This window comes from Nyctibius grandis, chromosome 1, assembly GCF_013368605.1.
Source record: "Nyctibius grandis isolate bNycGra1 chromosome 1, bNycGra1.pri, whole genome shotgun sequence".
Classification (NCBI taxonomy): domain Eukaryota; kingdom Metazoa; phylum Chordata; class Aves; order Nyctibiiformes; family Nyctibiidae; genus Nyctibius; species Nyctibius grandis.
The window spans coordinates 34,935,866-34,955,184 of record NC_090658.1 but is presented as its reverse complement, the minus strand read 5'-3'; the positions used below and the strand labels follow the sequence as shown (position 1 = coordinate 34,955,184).

General features: G+C 48.0%; 1 protein-coding gene across 1 annotated transcript in view; it reads right to left on the bottom strand.

Annotated features, from left to right (window-relative positions):
• The window catches only part of MDGA1 (MAM domain containing glycosylphosphatidylinositol anchor 1), a 147,702-nt gene that overhangs the window by 37,844 nt on the left and 90,539 nt on the right, over nt 1-19,319 (bottom strand). Inside the window, exons 9-10 of the mRNA XM_068410735.1 lie at nt 14,493-14,762; nt 11,202-11,353 (exon numbers count right to left, since the gene is read on the bottom strand). Of these exons, the coding sequence (XP_068266836.1) occupies nt 11,202-11,353; nt 14,493-14,762 (422 nt within the window). The remainder of the gene's footprint in view (nt 1-11,201; nt 11,354-14,492; nt 14,763-19,319) is intronic.

The following is a 19,319-nucleotide window of genomic DNA, read 5'->3' as shown; positions in this document are numbered from 1 at the left end:
CACTTCTCCATCTTGCCTGGGAGTACCTCAGACTTCACCTAGGAATACATTTGCCCTTTCTCACATCTGCATCTTACCAGCAGCTCCTTGAAGTCAACTCACTCACCCACACTATTCCTCTACTTCAGTCATTTCCCACTGATGAGCTCCCAGCCTGTAGCAGATTCCTCTGATAGCACTCTTCACATGCATGACCTTGCATTTGTACTGCTACATTTCATCCCACCTGAACTACTCAAGCAGTTTTCTGTCTTTCAGATCTTCCTTACGATATCCCGATCCTTCACTGAGGTGGCATTGCCTCCCAGCTTGGTGTCAGCTGCACAAAATTTCAGCAGCACAATCCTAATAGGGGATTCTGATCTGACTGTCTGGTATCAGCCATAGGGAAGATGCCTGGCCCCTCAGCAGGCTATCTGCCATCTGGAAAAGCCATTTGGGTAAGTTTTGGGTAGTGGAGAAGTTTGTTTTGGATGTGAAGACAATCGCTGTGATGTTCCTCTATAATCTCTCACCAAATTTCTTGTGCTTGTCAGATTGGATTAAAACATTTTCCTGGTTTAGTACTTCATCACCACCTTGAATGGAAATGATGTCAAGCATTAACAGCATCAATTAAAGGGCTAGGATAAGTTTAAACTTGGGTTTATTTAATTTTCCTTGCTTGACGACCATTACTCATTAGGGGTTTCCTGAGCAAATAATCACATTGCAAACATAAAGCTGACATTTGCTAGACAAGCACATCAGTGAACTTATATTCATGCTTATGTTGTTCATCAGTCAAGCACACAGGTTCAGATGCAGGGGTTAAACAAGCATGGATGCCCAAAGCAAATCCATTATTCAGTCTAAATGAGGAGTCCTGGAAGCTTTCTCTCCTAAATTGTCCTTAACAGAAGGCTCCCCTTCTGGGCTGAGACATCCCCAGCTCCAAACAGAGAAGCAACTGCGACCTTTGGAAGCTACCGAGGACAGCTGGAGCCACCTAAGCCAGGAGACAGTCTCCCTCTCTTCCTCTTGCGCACACAATCAGCTGCCCATCCTCATTAGGTACTGAGAGCAGCAGTTTACAGCTTCCCAGAGAAGCCAAATTGGTGCTGTCATGAATTACTGTAAGTGCTTGTTCCACACTCTTCAGTAATGTCTTTCATTAGAGGCTGATCAGAAAGCAATATGTATTTTATTAGCATATGTTCCCTGATCTAAGAAGAACAGACCTAATCTTCACTCTGTCAGGGAGACAGTCAAGTAAAAGTCTTAACCGAGGCACAGCATGACTGGCAACTTCATGAGCTATGGGCTTACTGGGGCATCGCACAGCTGCACGTTCTGAGGAGGGGGAGCTCAGAAGTTAGAGGAGAAAAGGGGTAAACTAGCACCTGAATTTGGTGATAGGTGGGAAGGGAGGGAGAGCCATGCACTTCCCAGTCTGTGCAAGAAGCCTATGCTGGTGTCACTGTGGTTGGTACTGAGCTAGACAGGTTACATGTATGTCTGACTATGCTTGTTATCTCTCTCCTACTGTCTCACAGCCAAATCTTCGATCCTGAAGGCACATGCAGTCCTTCTGTTCAGACTGGAAGCTCTATACTGCTGCTGCAAGATCCTACTTGTATTTGACTATGCACTGCAGAGCCTGAAGTCACCTCTCTGTCTGCAGCATGGGCATAGGCTGAATAACGGGCAATATCCCTCGTGTTGCTCCACAGCCCCCTTCCGCCCAGAGCAATGGTTCCCACCTCTTTGGAGCCTTGCATCTGAAAATTGGCACTGCTTGGTGCCTTACTGGATCCAACTTTATACCCACCCCTTATCTCAGTGAGCATAGTCTCCTCTTCCACTCATTTCACAGAATCACAGAATCACAGAATGTCAGGGATTGGAAGGGACCTCGAAAGATCATCTAGTCCAATCTCCCTGCCGGAGCAGGATTGCCTAGACCATATCACACAGGAATGCGTCCAGGCGGGTTTTGAATGTCTCCAGAGAAGGAGACTCCACAACCTCTCTGGGCAGCCTGTTCCAGTGTTCGGTCACCCTCACCGTAAAGAAGTTTTTCCTCATATTTAAGTGGAACCTCCTGTGTTCCAGCTTGCACCCATTGCCCCTTGTCCTGTCAAGGGATGTCACTGAGAAGAGCCTGGCTCCATCCTCATGACACTTGCCCTTTACATATTTATAAACATTAATGAGGTCACCCCTCAGTCTCCTCTTCTCTAAGCTAAAGAGACCCAGCTCCCTCAGCCTCTCCTCATAAGGGAGATGTTCCACTCCCCTAATCATCTTCGTGGCTCTGCGTTTCCTGGCATTGGATACGACTGCCTGCAGCCAGACCCATGTACATGTCTATGAAGCATGCTGTTAGCACTTCTGGCTTCAAGAAGGAAAATCAAGCAGGCTCTGCATAGCCCAAGTTTGCCCAGATGCAGTTAGCTTCAGCTCTAAGTCATTTTGTCTATAATATGGTTGTAGCTTACCAAGGGAGACATGCTCCACCAACAGGAGTTGCCATCTCCCAGGCTTCTTGGGTTCTCTACAGACCCTGGCAGAGCCCACTGTTAGGGCACCTTTACCCTTAACAAAAACAACAATTAATAAAGGATGGGACTATTGCTTACTGGAGCAGAAACAGCCTTTCTGTGGGACTCTGTGCTTCCCAGTCTGGTACACGTAATGAAGGTATATAGGTAAGTGTCATTCCAGAGCCTATAGGCCACCTCTAACATGACCACACTTGCAGTCCTACCTCTAGTAAAGAAGGGGCAGGCAGCATAGCATATGCAGGGAGAGCCATAAAGCCCTTCGCATTACTCCATGATGCCTGCACTGGCAGCATGACCGCCTAAGCTTCATTTCTTTATGAAACACAGTCAAAACATCTATCTAGGGCCTTCTCCTGCCTGTTTGTCACTAGCTACGGGAGAGACTACATCTCTCTTCGAAACCCTTCCCCCTTCACACCGTCTCTCCTCTTATCTCCAATATGGTCTAGGAAGCGAGAGCCAGGAAAAAAAGCCCAAACCAAAAAAGGAAACAGAAACAAAAGAAAGAAGAGGAGGAAAATAGGAGGGGAATGAGGAAGGGGAAGAGGGTGCACAAAGAAAAGACTCTGAAGCAGTAGGAGGAACATGGGGTGACTACTGAAAACAACAGATGAGCAGAGTAAACAGGAGGAAGCTGAATCACAACCTATTGATAGGGACTCTCAGAAAGACTCAGTAACTAGCATGTACCTCTTGAAGCCACCGAAGGAGTGTGGATAAGAGATGCACACAAAGGACTCACTTTTATCTTTGATACCTGGCAAGCATTTTTCATCCTGTGCTCAGCTTTGTAAAACACAAGCCAACAGCCTGCTGGATATGAACAAGCACAACGGTGTGAAAACAACATTTCAAGCCTGCAAGGCTGATACGAGGGGTATATTGGTTGGGGAAGTGTGATTATCTCTTCTCTCACATTCTCCTTACCCTAAATGAACACTAAACAGTAGTGTTAGGAGCTAGAGATAGATGAGATTTTGCTACTAGATGTTTTAAGATCATATGAGCCTTTGCAGCGAGATTATTTGTACTGTTCTTCTCAGGCATATGTAACTATTCCAAACAGAGCTACCAGTGCGAAAACTGTTTGTAATTATTCCTTTGCACTAGGAAAGCTAAATAATATCCTGCTTTCTCTCTTGCACAGTCAAGTACTTGAATTGCATTAGGAGCAGTGCTTATGAAAAGTGAAAGTTAAGACAAAACCTCTTCTGCAAGGCACCTTATGAACGGCAAGCCACATTGTAAACCCTTCAGCTACCCTGTTTTGGGCAGTTTACCTTACTTACTTTGGATAATCAGAAAAGAGAAATGGTACCATAAGGCATAACTAACCTGCCACTCCTCATATTACCAATTTTCCCAACTAACTGATTGCAAGCAATCTGTGGACCAGTGATAATCAGCTCAGGAAAACCATGAATCATACTGAAGAGCAATTAATGAATGCAAAAAGACAGAATTAGTTAGACTAATTCATTAGTTAGGCACCGTTTGCTAAACTCTCGTGGACAAAGGGAAGTCTCAATAGCAGCATTGGAAGATGTTAGGCAGACCTAAGGGGGAAACCTCAACCCACAGCTCCTCAGCCATTTCCACTGAATGCACCTGACCCATTGGTGCCGGTCAGGCCTGTATCAAGCTTCCCTGGCCAGCCTTGTAGAAATCACTCTGATCATCTGGCTGACAGGGCTAACAACAACCGTGGCCAGGCAGACACCTCTGCCTGCAGTGAGCAATGGCCAGGAGGAAACTCTCTTCCTTTCCACCAGGTGGAAGCTCTGCTGTTGCTGACTTAGCCAGTAAAGAATACGTACATGAAATGTGGAAAAAGCTCCTTGTTTCCCACCCCCACCAAACATCCAGCTGTCTTAGAGTCTCCCCTTACAGAACAGGTACAGAAGACCTCATTCTAGCAGCAGGTCTCATCGACACATCATCCTCCGTGACAGATTGCTAGGGATGAAAACAGAGATGGCTCAACAGGCTGTCAGCTGCAGTGACTGACATTGTGTCCCATTTTCAGGCAGCAGAGAACACAGCTGAGGCAGGATCCTGCCCTCTCCGCTCCCAAATGCCTGTGGCAAAGTTGCTGCTTCACCCCCAGGTCCCGCACAGAAATCTCCTTAAGCTTCAAGCACAGCTTGTCCATCAAATGCTATTGATCAGCCAGCTCTCCTTCCACCAGCCCATGGCTACCACTCAATCCCACTGCATGTCCTAAACCTCTCATCCTCTTGCAGCCTAGAAAAGCAGTGTCACCTCTCCCTTCTCTTGCTTTCCCTGGCTTTGCATCATGATGGTTGTTTGAACCATCTGCCAAGCACACCTCCTGTTGACATGCTGGCTTCTTGCTGCATCCTTTTCCACCTCCCTCAGGGCTGAGTTCTGCACAGCATCATGTATGCCACTAGCACAACTGAAGGCAATTGACTTGAGAGCACAAATGTAATCTGCCTATTCTCACTGCCTGAACAAAAGTTGAAATTAAAAAAAAAAAAAAGAGCATCAGTTGGGGAGATGGGAGAGTTAGAGCTGAAAAAACACCTTTTCCTGCTACAGCGGACAGCTCAGCAGGTAGGGGGAATTGGGTTGATTTGACGTTGTCCCTTACGACAGCAGCCTGTGATCAGACATCAAACTGGCAGCCAAGGTAGTCAAAAAAGAAGACAGGACTAAAGAAGCTTTCTAGCAGATGTGACTTATGAGCCATCTTATGACAGAAGGTCTGCTTTGAGATTCAGTCCTGGGCAAACATTGGGAGGCCAAGTCACTGCAGTCCTCAGACCTAACATCAGTGAGACAGAACCAGCACAACCCATATCAAGTGAAATGATGAGCAGTAAAGGGATGTGACATTTGTCACACCCCACAAGTGTTTTGATCCATGCAGCATCTCGCATGCAGCCAGGGCCACCATCTGCTGCTTCATGGGAAGTCACACTCCCTTCCTCGATGCAGCCGTCTGGGACTGTGATGCTCTAGCAGGGAGGAGGAAAGAAAAAGGGACTCACACATCCCTTTTCCATGTGCCCTATCTATGCCCCGCACCGCAGCACCAAACTGGGCTGTCCAGTTATGCAGCTGCTCAGCAAGAGGGCTTTTCGGTGGATGTGACACGACAAGCCCTTTCCCCTTTTCCAGGTAACACTAGGCGAGCATGGCACAGGTCACATTTTATCTAGAGCAAGATGTATCCCTCCCCACTTTACAATCCACAGCTCCATCCTTTAAGCTTTTCATCTTCTAGTATGAAGAGTAGTTAGGAGGATGGCCCTGTCTGCTTTTTGGCTAAGCTGTCCTAAAACCTCACCGTATCACCTCCTCAGCTCCTGCAGCACCCCTCAGCTGAAAACCCCACTGCAGCACTAGTGGGGAGGACACACAGGATGGGGCCGCTGGAGGCATGGTGCCCCAGTGAGCCTCGGGGTGAAGGCTATGGACCCAGGCCTGTCAGCAGCCCCACATGAAGTAGTTACCTTGGTGAAGGCAGTGCTGCCCAGACAGCATGTAATCCCCTGGAGCCAGCAAAATGTTAGCTCCAAGGTTTGTAAAGCAAGTTCAGTCACCCCTGCCTGCCTTGCGCAGAGCTGCCGTCTTTCCTAGCCCTGGGGTTCCCCCCAGCCCTGATGTGCAGCCCTCAGGCCACCCCCTCAAGGCACTGGCTGCTCAGTTTCCCAAGAAGCTTCGCCTGAAGCCACAGTTGCATCTGCAGAAGAAAAGGGATTTCATTCACCTCCCAGAGCACAGAGCTGGGCTGCTGCAAGGGCCGCCACGCACTTGAGTACACCACGACCTGCTCAGGTATACACCACCTTTCTGTGTTCATAGTCTTTCCTAACCTGGGGCCCAATAAACAAGTGGGCTTATAATATCTAGAGGCAGAGAAAGCAATACTGTGTATGCCTGTTTTATCCTCTTCTCCAGGCACTGGTTACTGCTGAAGATGGGAGGAGACAAGCTTTTGGCATGGATCTTCTCACTCCCGATGAATGCAGGGCTGGGTGGATTAGCTTGCTCTGGAAGTTTGTTCCACCCTGGCTGCCCAAACTAGCTGTTCATTTTATCACAGGGTTGCTTACAAGCATTGGAAGATGCATCCAACTTCACTAGGGTGGGTTCCTCATGGGCCAAGGGCCACGCACATGAGTTCATCAAGCCATGGTGTTGCATGAATGGAGGAAGCACAGTGGTGCAAGTTAACAGTGTTCTCAACTAAACATTTATGTAAAAGACTATGGGCTGGTGTACTGCTTGCTCATCCTCCCTTTTGAGTAGTACCACCCCTGCCTGGTGTGAAGGGAGCGAGTGAGGGACATCCTTTCCCTGGTCTGCACGCCCTTGGAAGGACATCCAGCTCTGTGCGGCAATGAAGCCAAAGACAGAGAGCAGCTGACAGATGCTGCTGAAGCGGGCTCAGAGGAGAGCAGAACAACTCGGAGGCAGAAATTAAGCAATACAGATCCACAGCCCGTGGGCCTCAGCAGAACTTCTCCCACTGCGTTGCGATGGCCATCAGTGGAGTTAACCTTCTGCTCTAATCACAATCATTAAATTCCTGCTAACGCCCCTGTCCCATGTCTGTCCAAACAGCTCTGTTATCTGTCACCTCCCCACATGGTGAGCCCAGCTCCCCACTGCCGCAGCTCTCATTAATGCCGCTCTGGATGGCTGGTGAGGCAAGTCGCAGCCGGCTCCGGAGCCCAGATGAGTTTTGTAGACAGCAGGGGATGTTTATCCAACATGGAGGGGATGAAAGTACAAACAAAGAGAGAACATACAATTACTTGGGCATTGCATAGGGGCAGCCTCATTAAAGACAGTCTCCCTGACAGGAATTAATCTGAAGTGACAACCCAGTGAGCTAATTTAGTAAATGGGTCTGAGGCTTGGCCCAGTGCAAATTACAGGGGTCTGTCTGGCAGGTAGAGCTGAGCCTGCTTTGAGGAAGGAAAGGCAGGATTCTGTTAAGGTGGCCCTGTTCTGGGCTGAGCCTGCATATCAGAAGGTACAGAGGAGACAGCAGCCTCGGGTCTCCTTGAGGGGAACAATGAAGATTAAACTTCCCTGATGCACCAATACCTTCTCCTTCCTCTTTCTCCTGCAGCCTCAGGTCACAGATGGGCTCCTGCTCATTAAGTGCACAGTAATTCTGCCACTATCCCCTGTAACCGTAACCACCAGCCCAGCTCAGATCTTTCCTCCAGGATGCAACCTGCTTGCAATATTAGATGGCTTTTCATTTCTCTTTAATGTTAGAGCAGAGCTCTGGGAGGGGATAAAATACACAGAGAGAAGCAAGCAACTTAAAAGGCGTTTTATTTTTTAAGCAAAGATCTGGTTTGGGGAGGCTGCTTTGAATCCCCAAGCAATGAAAAACATTTTCAGCTGGAGTGCAGTGCCTCAGTGCCTTTCTATGCTACAAGAATACATGGAAGAAAAAAAGCTGACCAAACAAATACCCCAAAAGCCTCATGGCATCCACCCACAACCAAACCACCCAAGGCTGTGAACTCATTAAGTTCACTGGCTAAGATAAAGTAAGGTGGTCGGAATTTGGATCTGTTGCCTTGGAGCAAGAAAGGAAAAACCTCCCTAGCCATCAGGACAGAAGTCTGTGAGGCCCCTGCAGTTCCTCGGTGGGGATGTCTTCCCCTCTGAATTGTCACTCAACACAAAGCCACTGCCTAGCCCACATGACCGATGCACTCCGGGAAATAACAGCCTATTTGCCAAGACATACAACAGAGGCTTTACAAGAAGCTTGCTCCACATTGCTATCGTATGCACTTTGCCTGGATCAGTGGCTCCAAGCTGTCAGGCTGTTTATTTGGTTTTAATTGAAGGTTAATTCTTATTCTGCTGAAACTGGTACGTCTGCTGTGCCACTCAGCCTGCTCCGCGGTGCTGGGAACAATCAGCTCCTGTGGAAATGCACCTGCCTGTCTTGCTGGGAGCCCCCATGCATCACTTTGGAAACCAAATTCCCCCAGGAATGCCCAACCAGCCCTCAGAAGCTGTTGAACAGGAAGAGTTAGAGGAGCCACAGCACAAGCCAATTAATAAGCAGCACTTTGACTCTCACCCAGCCCCATTTTCAGCAGCTGCAGCAAGCAAATTTAATTCAAGGGTTCCCAGGTGCCTTGCAAAGCATCCTGCTACTTCGGGATCTTCATATTAGATATGCCAAGAGCTCTTCAAGCAAACTGGGGAGAGCAAAATGAAAACCAGCAAAGCATTTTACAACCAGTGGGCATCCCAGCTGGCTGCCCTTTGGATTCCAGCTCAGCAAGAGTTAACATCTCCCAGACAGTCCCTCACCACCCTGAGACTGCACGCTGCTGCTGCTGTCCCATTCATCCTTAAGATGCTGAAGAGCGCCTGCCACCGACCACTGAGGCTGGGGAGCTCCCAGAGCTGGAGGAGAAGGTGAGCTGCCTGGCTGGGTAAGCTTTCCTCAGCTTGATGCTGGCGATACATCAGTCGTGACTGGCTGTGTGTAAGGCCTGTTTTATCTGAGGAAAATATTCCACTTCAATCCTAGCTCTCTAGGAGAATTTCTGTGCCGCCACAGTTAGTGCCTGGAAGCCAGTGTATCCAGTGAGAAGGGCACACAAGTAAACAGCGGCTCCTCATTCAGGCAGACAAATCCGCTTTCTTAAGAGCTCTCCAGTCAGCAGCGCTTTCGAGCTTTTGAGCTTTTCACAGTTATGTTCAGTAATGTCACCATGTTCTGCAGTCCAACGATGGAACAGCAGGACACAAAGCTCAGCCCAGGTGCCCCAGCATGGGGAAGAAGGCGCAACGAAACAGACAAACCTGTGGGATGTGGAAGAGGGTGACGGCGCAAGGGAAAGGGTGAAAGGTCAGGAGGTGTCACAAGGCTGATTGGAGCCCAAATGAGACATCGTGAGGAAAACGCCTGGAAGGCAGGACAGGAGCACAGAGGCAGCTCTGGGAAGTGGCAGGTTGGAGATGAGAGGGGAATGTGATCCTCTGAGACAAGGAAATGAAAAGGGCTCAGTGAGATCTCAGTACGGCACATGGAGGCAGAGACCTCACCATGAAATACAAGTGTCTTCATCGGAGGAAGGCCAGGAGGGGGCAATACCATGAAAACCTTTTCCAGAGTGTTTCCTGCTTGTACTTGACAGAAGCGGGAGCAAAACTCCTCTGCTTCCTCCTCTCTCTGCCCTCCCTTATTCAGACTCAGGCCACCACAATGGCACCTGTGGCCATTTCTAAGACACTGCCCATACATGAAGGTGGGATACAGCAGGGCCATGGTACAACGCTCCTCTAAAACACACCACTAAACAGTCACAACTATGTAGCGATGCTGCAAAAGAAACATTAACAGCAGTAACCAACGGGGTATGAACAAAAGCAGGGAGGGTTAAATTTGCATGGGCAGTCGGCTTCCTTCATGTCATAACTTAAAGCAGAAATGTGATTTTTCCCTTTTCTTGATCCCTTTCAGTAGGAGCTCCGTGAGGAACAGATCCAAGGTTATTTTCAGGCACCATGCAAAAGGAAAAAAACCTCAATATCGCTGGAGAAGGATGAAAATCACAAATTAGTTCATTGAGTTGCAGTGCTGATAATAGCGAAACTTGGCTAAGAGGGAAGGGGTACTATGACAAACTGCCTTCATTATTAGAGGCTCCCCTGTGTCCTGTATTATTATTAAGCACTGACAATGTGCTCTACACAGTTTGAGTAACAAACAAAGGCTGTCCCACCCCAGAGAGCTCACAATCAAACGGATACATAAAATTGGAGCCTACTGTGCAGAACTAGAGGAGACATTTGGATCTTTTTAATTATTTGGTTTCTATCTACAGTAAACAAAGTTTTCGTTGCAAAATGCATTTACTTCCAAGCTGCCACTGAATGGCAAGAACCACCAATTTTACGTGTCCCCATTTTTAAAAACTGTTGAGCGCAGGCACTTTGCTGAGTGTGGATGAAAGTACCTGGCAATCCTGCTAGGTTAATGGGCTCTTTAAAAACATCAGACTCTTTTCCCTAACCTTCTCCAACCAGTGATCTCTTCAGATTTCTGTCAGTTCTACACACACACACCCCCCCGACCCCCACCCTCTGGTACGATTTCTCTTCAGACTCAGAAACCTTAAAACCCTCTTCTCTTCCCCTGCAGAGGTTATATAGTCCAAATAGCTTCATTACTGTGACAGTGTAAAAGCCCTTCTGCAACACAAACAGCCAATGACTTTTTCCTGCAGTTCCTGTCTGGAGAGCTCTTCAGCTTATTCCCTTTATTTCATACAAGTGAGGAGGGTGGAATTCCACTCGCTTGAGTCTTTGGCCTACAAAATCTACAATACTTACTAATGACTGTGGGGTTTTGTTCACATTAAAACCTCATTCAGAACACTGAGCATGAACAGTCCGATGGGAGGCAGCAAGGGCTTTGAAAGCCCTCAATTGTACCCAACACTAGACATAAAAACGAATGCTGAGCTGTGCACTTGGCCTGTCTCTTCCATTCAGTGGGGAAGGTGCAAGCCCATCAGCATCTGGCAATTTCATCACCTTCAGCTCTTAACCAGAAAGGAGACATCGATGTAACTGCCTCTTGAGAGGTCCCCTTCCCAAGGGCATGCGCTAAGGTTCCAGAAGAGCAGAACTTACCTGCCGTACTTCCAGGCGATACTTGAGGATGGGATCCACAGCATCAGGCTCCTTCTGTGTCCACTGCAAGACGTAAGAGTAATTCTTGGATTGCTTCTGGCTCAAGGTGGGGTTGGGAGTATCATAGTAAAACTCTGGGCTGTAAGCTTTTGCTGGAGGGGGGGAAAAAAAGAAGGAGGAAAGTAAGAGTGGGATCAAGGGGAACATAAGTTACACGGATGTGGTGAGAGTGGAACAGTTCTGCTCGCCCAACTCTTGCCTCGGACATGACGGACACCTTTACTGTTGTAGCTGCTGTTGCACTGACATGCCATCATTTTCTGTGAATCACTACTGCTTTCACAGCCTGAATTACTGGGAGGGTTAGCAGCCCTACAACACCAGTGGGGCACGACCGACACCAGAGAAGGTGGGAACAGCTTAAGTTCTCCAGCTGGAACCAGCTTTAATCTTTTCTCTCTTGCTTTGTAGCTGAGATTGAGGTAACAGCTTTAAAACAGCATTTCTCCTGTTTCATCTGCTGCTTCACAGAGTCTCCTGCTAACAAACCCTGAGGAAAGATCATTTGGCCAGTAGGTCACAGGAAAAGTGTTATTTATCACACAGGGACCATGGCATTAAAAAGGAGACCTTGCTCCTTCTGCATCTCCCCTGCCTCAGCAACATAGCGCTCCAACCTCTTTGTAACACAAGAGTCAAATCAGCAGCAAAAGCGATGCTGACCTCAGCCTGGGTAAAAACAGCGGGAGCCTTTGCAGGGGTGGAGATACCTTTTCTAAACCCACATCTCCCCTTAAAAACAGAGGGCAGCAGGAGGAAGGGAAATACGGGAGAAACGATGTACTAGAGAGAAACTGGATGGTTCAGAGAAGGGATTTCCCATCATTTCTCCAGCGGCTGCTGACCTGAGCCACTAACAGAAACCAGAAAGATGCCTGGGCAGCAAGCGATGCTGGAGAGCAGAACAGACATAAACACCATCTCCCTAGGCAGTCTGCTGCACCTTTCCACCTGAATCACGGGCCCTGCCATTCTGTGTGGTTATAATTAGGCTCGAAAGGATTCAATGTTTATTTTTTATGAACTCAGATGGATAATATTGATGTTTATTTTCAAGTCCTTTTTTTCTTATTATTTTTATTGACTTGAATTTTTGCACAAACAAGAAGTTCAGAAGCACCTCAGAGACTAATTGCTGCTTATTCAACTTGTATTGACTGTGGAAGTCAAGCTTCATAATGGATTCCAAAATAAAATCAGAACTGATGATAATCATCATCTTGAATGAGATTAATTCCTTATTAATTGACTCCAAGATGGAAACAGAAGCTAAAAAAAAAGCCTTCTATTAGAAATGCAGCACATCAAGATACTTTTGGAACTTCCTTTCTGGAAACTTTTACCATAGCTGGAAAGTTTTGTCTTTTGCTTACAGCTGATGGGAAGAGCTGAAGGTTATTCACTCCATCTTTCAGGGCTTTTCTGTGCTTGTAGCTAGTAGGAGAGCAGGTGGTGACCAGTATGGGCTGCCCTAACATCTTGCTCAAGGGAGGTGGGTTGGATGTCTCGCTATCCTTCCAAAACATTTCAGAAAGTTGATCTCCCGTCCACAGACGAAAGTAATCCCATCCTGGCCAGGTTTATGTACTCTGTTTCCAGTACATCTGAACACCTCACAGTCACAAATGAGTCACTGCCTCCCTGTCAGATAGGAAAGTTTATGGTCCTTCATTCACAGAGGAGAAACAGAAACAAAAAGAGACTCTGCCATTCCCCCTGCTCACTCAGGAAGGCTGTGTCAGATGGGAATTAAAACTACAGTGGTCCTGAGCCCAAACACAGCAGTCTAGCCGCCGGATTATTTTTTAGATTGCTCTACAGACTAGGAAGGTCTAATTGATTTGTAGCTGTCCAGGACACAGGCAGAGATGTCCGAAGCTGAAAAGACACCATCAGATAGCAATGCCATGGAAACAGAGAAGGGATGCAGGAAAATACAAGCTTGTTGCTTTCCCGATGAGTGCTCTCTAGGGGTGAACTCTGCTTTCTGCTGAGGGGATTTTATCTCACGGGGCACAGTATGGGACACTGGGTGGCAAGGTGTAGTTGTTACTATTTACAGCAAGAAATTCGGATCCTGGGAGCATTCCTAAGCTTGCTGGGGACAAAGTTTGCCACAGTGGCTCACAGTGGGATATGGTTTGCCATCATTTCATTAGTGACATGACAGTTGCAAGCATATGAAGAAAAGGTAGAGAGGGCCAAAGCTCTCAAGCAAAATCCACTGCCAGGCAAATTCCAGGAGATCTCAAGGGCTGAAAGCAAGGTCCTGAAAAGGGGCCCAAACAGTAGAAGTGGTTTGGGCTTCCCCATTTCTGAGAGCATCTCAGAGTTACAGCATAATCTGAGCTTTTCCAAACCCTTGGAAAAATCTGCTTCAAAATCAGGTCTCTCTGGATGTTATTTATTCTCCTTTTTTCAGCCCTGACTTTAAAAGTATTATAACCTGGCCCTGGACTGAAAACCCAGTATTTTGGCTGAATTTACTGCTTACTAAGGCAACTTCATCAGAGAGCTTGTCTAGAAACTGGTGCCCAAGTCAATTCTGGGGTCATGGGAAAAGCAGATTTAATGATCAGCTGGAGAGGCTAAGTCAGACGTGTGGTTTTAGATGCTATAACTCTGCCATCCCTCTTTGCAGTTGCAGGTGCTGGAGAGGAGTCCCGTTATGGTGCCTGCTGGATTCACAGAAAACTGTGAGCAGCAAATCCACTGAGTACTAGTATCCATTCCCACCTTACATTTGTCCTAGCAGGCATCATGACACAAAGACAGCCAGAGGACACAGGGAAGTTACAGGAATGTTTAATACAATTTTTGTTTGTTTTTAACGGGGAAATCAGATGGTTTTGGAGGCTGCTGAGGGGGATGTAGAGCCTTTCACTCCCCTTTGGTCAATACGTATCTAATATACAGGTTGTCCAAGTTTGAAAGCTGATGGCAGCCTCAAGTATAAAGTCCTGTATCTTTCAGGCAAGAGGTCAAACACTGCTAAAATGTACCAGTGTCTGCCATTAACTGCCCCAGGTCCATTCCAGACTTGAAGGACTGCTTGAACGATGGAGGCAGATCTCCCTGTTGGCTTATGGAAAGTCATCCCTTTTGAACACAGTGCTGTTAACAGAGGAGGCAGTAGAAGTTGCTTGTACTGGCCCCAGTTTATTGGGAGCAAGCTTCCCTCCTCCATGACCCCATCCAACAGCTCGCTCCAATGTGCGCTCTGTGACTTACCAGACACCTGGAAGAGGCAGGTGGAGACCCCCACGTCGTTGGAAATGCTGCACTCGTAGCTACCGCTGGTCTCCCGGCTCACGCTGTCCACCTTCAACTCTGAGTAGTCCTGCTGCTCTGCCAGGGGCTGCGCCAGAAGCGTCCCATTGAAGCGCCAGACGGAAGTGGCCACCTTCATAGGGCTGCCCTTCAGCATGGTGCAGCGCAGGGTGACGCTGCGCCCCATGCCCTGGCGCACGTCCTGGAAGGCTGGCTCCACCACGGGGGGGACTGGAGATCGAACAGAGCAACAAACGGGACGCCGTCAGGGAACAGCCCTCTCACTCAGTGCGACCACCCTGGCGGTGCCACTGAGGAGACAGGCACCTATGATTTCCAAGAGGATATTTATTTCCTAGCAGAAACCAGGCTTCATCAAACCAAAGGCAGCCATAGTCGTCTGACATCCCCTTCTGACTGGGCTGCGGCTACCTCCCACTTATTAGGCCTCCCTCCCATTTATTAGGTAGGGGTGGCCTTCAGCAAGTACTCATCCCACAGTGAGGGACTGCTTGGAGGAGCTACCGAGCCCTGCTCTTTCATGTGAGAAGTGCAACTCCAGAAGATGAGCACCCCAGCTTGGATTCAATCCTCAGTTCCTAATCAGAATAACCATAGTCCTCATACCCAGCATAAACTATACTCCCTGAGCAGGCAGGTATGCTCCTGAGCAGTTACATTCATGTTCTTCTGGTCAACAGCAAAGGGAGGCTACTAAGTCTTGTTCTTTAGCACTTGTAAAAATTTACAGGACCCTCACGATTCGGGCATGGTTGAGGCAGAGCAAGGAGAAAGACCGGATTGGTATTGCTTGTATTACCCCTTATTTAATGCAATGGCAGAGGACTTCAATCTCCACAGCCATCTGATGGACATGTTTTGCTTGCAATAAACTCTTAATTAAAACAACTACAGCATGGGAATAACCAGAAACTCTCCCTCTAAAATGAGAAAGGCTTCCTGAACACAAAACTGCTGTTAACCTGAACGTAAAAGAGGGAGAACTGATTTACAGCAGCTCCAACGCAATCACAAATCACCTTCTCCAGGTTCAAAGCACCTACTCTTCCACAGAAAACTTCTATGCACTACAGATCTACAAAGAACCTGCCTCCTCTAAAGGTCTGCAGAGCTGCCAAGCACAGCCAGGACCAAAAACCTGCAACGCAGCATCTGCAGCGCCGCAGACACAGCTCCACCAGGAACTACAGGTCACACAGAATCCCTCCTGCCCTGAGCACAGCCATGCCTGGAGGGCTCCAGCCCACCAATCTTTCCCCTCCCTTGGGGTCAGCTCCATCTGTGATGAAGATGGAGATGTCGCTAGTGTTATAGAGCTGTAGGTGGGGTACGCACCACCCCATAGGTCTGTACGAGCAGTGTCCCCTCTCCCAGGGACACAGATGCAAGGGGACTTGTACGCAGTATACAAGCACCCCCTCCACCTGGCAGCTCTTGTTTGACAATGGCTGATTGTTTTCTAGGAACCCGTTCTCAACTCAGCCTCTGGGACCTTTGCTGCACTTAAGTGGATTAAAAGGAGCCCTTGACTGAGCTCATGTTGCTGTGCTGAGTGGCATGGTCAGCTCATTACAGATGGCTTTGCTAGCAATGTGTCTCTGCGGGTGCTCCAAGCGCTGACTTGCCTTTGGCTCACACGTCTCCCACCTCATGGTGAGAATAATGTGAGAAGTTGTTTGATTAGACCTAGTGCCATGAATGTGTCATCTCCATCCCTAGCTGCTATCCCGTTTCTTGGGTCACATCTGCTCCTTAATTGAAGATGGTGGGGTCTCACATTATAATCATGGCTAGCTGGTGATGGGGGCGGGGGGAGAGAGAAAAAGGGGAGAGAAAAGAGAAAGGAAGGCTTAAAAAAAATGGCACAGCAGCTCCAGATGTACTCAAAGAAATCCATCTCATGAGGAGGAGAGAGAGGGATGCAAGAGCAGCTTCTCTCACTGCACTGAGCAGTGCCTGTGTACAGAGCTGGGACAGGGGAAGAGAAAAGGTCTGAAATAGGACAAAGTGCCCCCTGCAAGGACATACGCTGCAAGGAAAGTGCCCCCCTGGGCCTTGCTGGGGGACCATCTGGGGTTGGTAAAGGGTCACAGAGGAGCAGGGTTGGGACAATCCAGATGCTTCCTTAGGTGACAGGAACAGCAGGGCAGCCAAAGATGCAGAAGATAATATTTAATCTTATTCAGCTGGGAAATGGGATTTACTTGATTTGCATTGGGACAGGCTCTGGGCCCATGTTATCACCTTGTGAAGGGAATGTCTGAAAGTGCCTGTACAGTAAAAACTGATTACATTTTCTCCTTCTGTCTCTGGCACTAGGAAACACCCCACGAGCATTAACTCTGCAGGTAGTCCTGGAGCCCTTGGGTTTTCTGGAGAGAGCGCTGAAGGAGGTCATCCCATCACTGCGAAGGATGCATGCAATACTAGGGCAAGGGGCAGCTGTTGCTGAAGGCTGCCAGTGGATATGAAAGCAAAGAAAGGTCAATGGCAATTACAGAGCCAGACATCTGCTCTGGCCTCCAACACCTACTGGGGAGCCCACACATCTTCAAGTAGGTTATACACAAAAGGGAGACCACCGCCAAGGCAGGGATTCAAACTGCAAATCGTAGCAGATAACAACACAGTATTTTCTCATCCCTGGCTTAAACACAAAAGAAAGCTTGTTTAAATGAACTGGTGCTCCTACTCCCCAGAACTGGAAACCTAACAGCTCTGGTGCACCTGAGATGGTGACTGTTTTGGAGCGGAGACCTCCAACGTGACTCCTGCGCAGACATCTTTAGGGAGTGCAAGAAATTATGATGATTTTCCAGGTGCCTCTAATACCCACAGGGAAGCAGCATCGCTGCTGGCTGTAAGGGAGCTGTTCTGCTCAGTACAGCAGTATCTGGCTATTCTGGATCAGTAAGCTGCCACAGTGGTCTTTGGGGAGCTTGAGTAGCAGCCCCAGTTTTTAACCCAGTGCCAAAGGAGGGTCCTTGCCCAGAGGCTCCTCAAATGCTTTTCCGTGTCTCCTCTGAACTCCAGTGCATGCAGCTGTGTTAAGCAGCAGCCACGTTGCAGGCAGCAGGTTACTACGCTTCAAGAGGGAGGTAAAAAACCCCTCTGCATACACAGGGCTTCAGGATGCCCTGGTAAGAAACACAGCGAAAAAATATAGACGATGATTGCTGTTTTCTCTCAGCACACAGCTTAACTCTAGAAGAGCTAGCTGGCAGGAGGAATGACAAAAGGGGTGAAGAGAGCAGTGCATTACCGTTCTAGGCAACATTGAAGGAGCAAGGCTCCTCCAGCAACCTTGTTAAGATGCGGCTGCTGTGAAACACAAGGCAGGGCAGCTTGCCTTTGCAGTAGAATTATTGTGCAACAGGAGAAAACATAATCACTCACCTGCTTGTTAGGAGCAAATCAAATCAGCCAAACACAGGCAACCTACTCCAGCGTGCCAGGCACCCTAAAGCAAAGCCGGGCTGTAGGCAGCTTCCTTGCTGTGAGCCAGAGCAGATGCTCTGCATTGAAGTGTTGCTACGCTAGCATGGAGTTCACAGTGATGAAGGGCAAGAGCAAGGGAAGCATAACAGAGAAATGTCAGGGTTTGTTGCTTTGTGCCCCAATAACCTCTTATTTTCTTGGTTTCACTGGAAATAACCAGGACTGAAATGCTCGTCCTGCTAGATGAGTGAGAAGTGCACTGGCTGTTGAGCTGTGGTCAAGTTTGTAAGTACATGTTTTAAGTCTGTTTTTATTTTAGCCTTGAAGAAGAGAGGAGTGTTCTTCCTTACAAGAGCTGAAGTGCTTGCAGGAGAGACCACAGTCTCCTTGCACTGTTCCTGTGCTGTCCTGCTCAGGCACAGCTCAAGAAGGGCTACTCAGTAATCCCTGCAATGCTGTCTGATTGCTGCAGGTTCCCACCAAATTCAGATGCCTCCAAAAGGCAGAAATGCTTCTCTCACCAATGATGAAGTCAGAGCTGGCAGTGATGCACTATGGAAAGTTTTTCACTTGTGGGGTAAATACAGAAAAAAAAAATTAAGTGAGAATTCTTTCTTTTCACTTTAAAAAATTGGGATTTTGTCATAAGGCTGCTCAGTCTGATATGGATGAAAGGCAAAGAAAGGCTCATATTGGAGTGGACTGATGCACAGAAATCAGTGACAAGCTTAAACACAAACTGCATCTGCAGAACAGGGGAACACTGACCGAACAGACCTCAGATTAAGAGCTCAGGCAAGAATCGAGTAGATCGAAAATCCTAGACACCACAGCACAACACTGTACAACACTGCACAACACTACTATGCATAGTACAACACTACTATGCATAGTACAACACTACTATGCAGGACACATGCAAGCTCTGCTTTCCCACCGTAGTGTGAGGACTGTGAGTAGCATATCCTGGTCAATTCCCAAATGCTGACTTGTTTTGAAAGGGCTTTCAGAGCTGAGGAGCTCACTCATAACCTGCTTTCTGACTCACAGGCAGCCCTTTCCCCACTGTAGCCACCCTGACCAGTGGCTGACAACTGCCATCTCTGTAGGTGGTCAGCTGCCCACATTGTACCGCTGGTCTGTGCAGCTGCCATGGGCTGCTGCACTCTCATTTTTCTACAGGGATTTACATCAACAACACTTCTGCTGTTGCAAAGAGCACCACAGCGCAGCGATGTCTGGACAGAAGAAGAGGCACAAGCAGAAAGATGGCCTGCCTGATGTCATACAAACCCACAGCATCAGACAGAAGAAGCACAAGAGTCCTGT